The following is a 3981-nucleotide window of genomic DNA, read 5'->3' as shown; positions in this document are numbered from 1 at the left end:
CAGCCGACTTACAACCGACTTCAAGCCAACATCCAGCCGACTTACAACCGACTTCAAGCCAACATCCTGCCGACTTACAACCGACTTCAAGCCAACATCCAGCCGACTTACAACCGACATCAAGCCAACATCCAGCCGACTTACAACCGACATCAAGCCAACATCCAGCCGACTTACAACCGACATCAAGCCAACATCCAGCCGACTTACAACCGACATCAAGCCAACATCCAGCCGACTTACAACCGACTTCAAGCCAACATCCTGCCGACTTACAACCGACATCAAGCCAACATCCAGCCGACTTACAACCGACTTCAAGCCAACATCCTGCCGACTTACAACCGACATCAAGCCAACATCCAGCCGACTTACAACCGACTTCAAGCCAACATCCAGCCGACTTACAACCGACATCAAGCCAACATCCAGCCGACTTACAACCGACATCAAGCCAACATCCAGCCGACTTACAACCGACTTCAAGCCAACATCCAGCCGACTTACAACCGACTTCAAGCCAACATCCAGCCGACTTACAACCGACATCAAGCCAACATCCAGCCGACTTACAACCGACATCAAGCCAACATCCAGCCGACTTACAACCGACATCAAGCCAACATCCAGCCGACTTACAACCGACATCAAGCCGACATCCAGCCGACTTACAACCGACATCAAGCCAACATCCAGCCGACTTACAACCGACTTCAAGCCAACATCCAGCCGACTTACAACCGACTTCAAGCCAACATCCAGCCGACTTACAACCGACATCAAGCCAACATCCAGCCGACTTACAACCGACATCAAGCCAACATCCAGCCGACTTACAACCGACATCAAGCCAACATCCAGCCGACTTACAACCGACATCAAGCCAACATAAAGCCGACTTACAACCGACATCAAGCCAACATCCAGCCGACTTACAACCGACATCAAGCCAACATCCAGCCGACTTACAACCGACTTCAAGCCAACATCCAGCCAACTTACAACCGACATCAAGCCAACATAAAGCCGACTTACAACAGACATCAAGCAAACATCCAGCCGACTTACAACCGACATCAAGCCAACATCCAGCCGACTTACAACCGACATCAAGCCAACATCCAGCCGACTTACAACCAACATCAAGCAAACATCCAGCCGACTTACAACCGACTTCAAGCCAACATCCAGCCGACTTACAACCGACATCAAGCCAACATCCAGCCGACTTACAACCAACATCAAGCCAACATCCAGCCGACTTACAACCGACTTCAAGCCAACATCCAGCCGACTTACAACCGACATCAAGCCAACATCCAGCCGACTTACAACCGACTTCAAGCCAACATCCAGCCGACTTACAACCGACATCAAGCCAACATCCAGCCGACTTACAACCAACATCAAGCCAACATCCAGCCGACTTACAACCGACATCAAGCCAACATCCAGCCGACTTACAACCGACATCAAGCCAACATCCAGCCGACTTACAACCGACATCAAGCCAACATCCAGCCGACTTACAACCGACATCAAGCAAACATCCAGCCGACTTACAACCGACATCAAGCCAACATCCAGCCGACTTACAACCGACATCAAGCCAACATCCAGCCGACTTACAACCGACTTCAAGCCAACATCCAGCCGACTTACAACCGACATCAAGCAAACATCCAGCCGACTTACAACCGACTTCAAGCCAACATCCAGCCGACTTACAACCGACATCAAGCCAACATCCAGCCGACTTACAACCAACATCAAGCAAACATCCAGCCGACTTACAACCGATATCAAGCCAACATCCAGCCGACTTACAACCGACATCAAGCAAACATCCAGCCGACTTACAACCGACTTCAAGCCAACATCCAGCCGACTTACAACCGACAACCAGCTGATATCAAGGCAAAATTCAAGTACCTTTCAGCCAAGATCCAGCCAACTGTCATCTGGTTTTCAGCTGACATCGAGTGAACTACATCTCATCTGGCTCTTTTCTGCCCCGCCTGACCCTCACCTATCTCCACAGAGTAGGATGGCATCTCTGTGCTCTCAAGGGGGAAACTGTACAGATGACATTCAGCACATGAGGATGTGGAAACGCTTCCAGGTACCTGACTACACCTCCACACAAAGCGCCCACCTGCAGCCTCATGTGTTTCCCACTGTGGACGTCCCCGACCACGCCCATTACATAATTGGGTCTGTCATCTTGTTGGTGGGAGTGACGGGCATGCTGGGAAATGCTCTGGTCATCTATGTGTTCTGTCGCAGTCGGACTCTGCGGTCTCCTAGCAATGTCCTGGTGGTGAACCTGGCAGCTGCGGACTTCCTGATGTCAGTGACGCAGTCTCCGGTCTTCTTCGTGGCGAGCCTGCACCGCCGCTGGGTGTTTGGGGAGCGAGCCTGCGAACTGTATGCCTTCTGTGGCGCTCTGTTTGGCATCGCCTCCATGATGACACTCACAGCCATTGCGGCAGACCGCTGCCTGGCAATCACGCGGCCTCTGGTGCTAGTGGGCGGAGCCAGTCGCCAGCGGGTGTACATGGTGGTGGCAGGGGTGTGGCTGTACTCCTTGGGTTGGAGCCTGCCTCCGTTCTTCGGGTGGAGTGCCTACGTCCCAGAAGGTCTGCAGACATCCTGCAGCTGGGACTACATGAGCTTCACGACGGCTGTGCGTGCCTACACCATCCTGCTCTTCATCTTCGTCTTCTTCTGTCCACTTGCTCTCATTGCCGGCTGCTACTTGGCCATCTTCAGGGCGGTCCGGAGGGCGGGGCAGGAGGTGGCGAGGCTTAACCGTGGAGAGACTAGTCAGGCGTATGAGCGGCTACGCAGCGAGTGGAGGATGGCCAAAGTTGCTCTGGCGGTGATTCTGCTCTTCATCTTGTCCTGGTCGCCTTACTCTGCAGTGGCTCTGATGGCCACCGCGGGCTACGCCCACCTGCTGACTCCATACATGAACTCAGTCCCTGCTGTCATCGCTAAGGCCTCCGCCATCCACAACCCCGTAATCTATGCCATCACACACCCAAAGTACCGAGCCGCCATCAGTCGCTACTTCCCACGACTGCGGTCCGTGCTCCGGGTCCACGACCATGATCTACGTTCGTCTTTCAGCTCCAGCGCTGCCTCATCGCGCAGCACCACGCTGACCAGCTCACCAGGACTCCGACTCGGCTCCGGGACAAGGACCAGCGGTCGCTGGGGCAGGAGCCGGCTGTCCTCTACGTCAGAAACGGAGTCCTGCTGGACGGAGAGCGAAGCTGATGCGTCCAGCGCGGGATCCAATGTCTTCAACAGGCAGCCCACCTCCAACACAGAGTCCTCCAGTCCCACAGACCGGCAGATGGAGGCAGACGTACCTGAAGGAGGCGTTGCCAAACCGCTGCTGCTTCCTTTGTGACACCTGAAGCACGAGTCAGAGCCAGATTCCAGTTGTGAAGCTCCTGAAGTGTCTCTCCCTGCTTCGGTCAGTGGCGAGATGAAGACGGCGTCTTGCTCTCCTCTCGGACTCCAGGATCAGGGGACTTTGAAACTCTTGGAAAGGAGGAGCTGTATCTCCTCAGTGTGAAGGTGTCAAATCCCCCGTCTGGTGGGAATGAAGGTGTCGAGGTAAACAGAAGTTTTTTCCCTGGTGGGCTGTTGGCGGTCTCTGTACAAGTCTCCAGTGGCAGACCGTACTTAATCCTGACACAGGCGAAACTCGTCCTTTCTGCTGGCAACCAGACGATCCATGATGTGTTGGACTGGCAGGGCTCCATGGGCTGTTGGGAACTTGGTTTCTAGCACTGGGAGTACCACTTTCTTTTTGTTTGGTTTTCCTAAGATCCGCACTATTCTGTAAAGTAGGGTTGTCACGATACCAAATTTCTGCTTGGATACCGATACCATGATGTATTTCCATGTTTTATAAAATGGTAAAACGCACTCTGGTATCAACATTTCCTTTATTCTAAAACAGACTTT

The 3981-nt window shown here is 53.4% G+C and overlaps 1 protein-coding gene across 1 annotated transcript; it reads left to right on the top strand.

The window, feature by feature from the left end:
• Positions 1–2047: 2047 nt before the first annotated feature.
• Positions 2048–3418, top strand: opn4.1 (opsin 4.1; the record flags this gene model as incomplete). Its single annotated transcript, XM_079243298.1, has 1 exon — positions 2048–3418. One exon carries the CDS (start codon positions 2048–2050, stop codon positions 3416–3418), a length of 1371 nt encoding a protein of 456 aa, XP_079099424.1.
• Between the last annotated feature and the right edge of the window lie 563 nt (positions 3419–3981).

This window comes from Telmatherina bonti (genome assembly GCF_933228915.1).
Source record: "Telmatherina bonti genome assembly, chromosome: 7".
Taxonomy (NCBI): domain Eukaryota; kingdom Metazoa; phylum Chordata; class Actinopteri; order Atheriniformes; family Telmatherinidae; genus Telmatherina; species Telmatherina bonti.
Note: the sequence above shows the minus strand (reverse complement) of the source record. Positions and strands in the feature narration are given on the sequence as shown.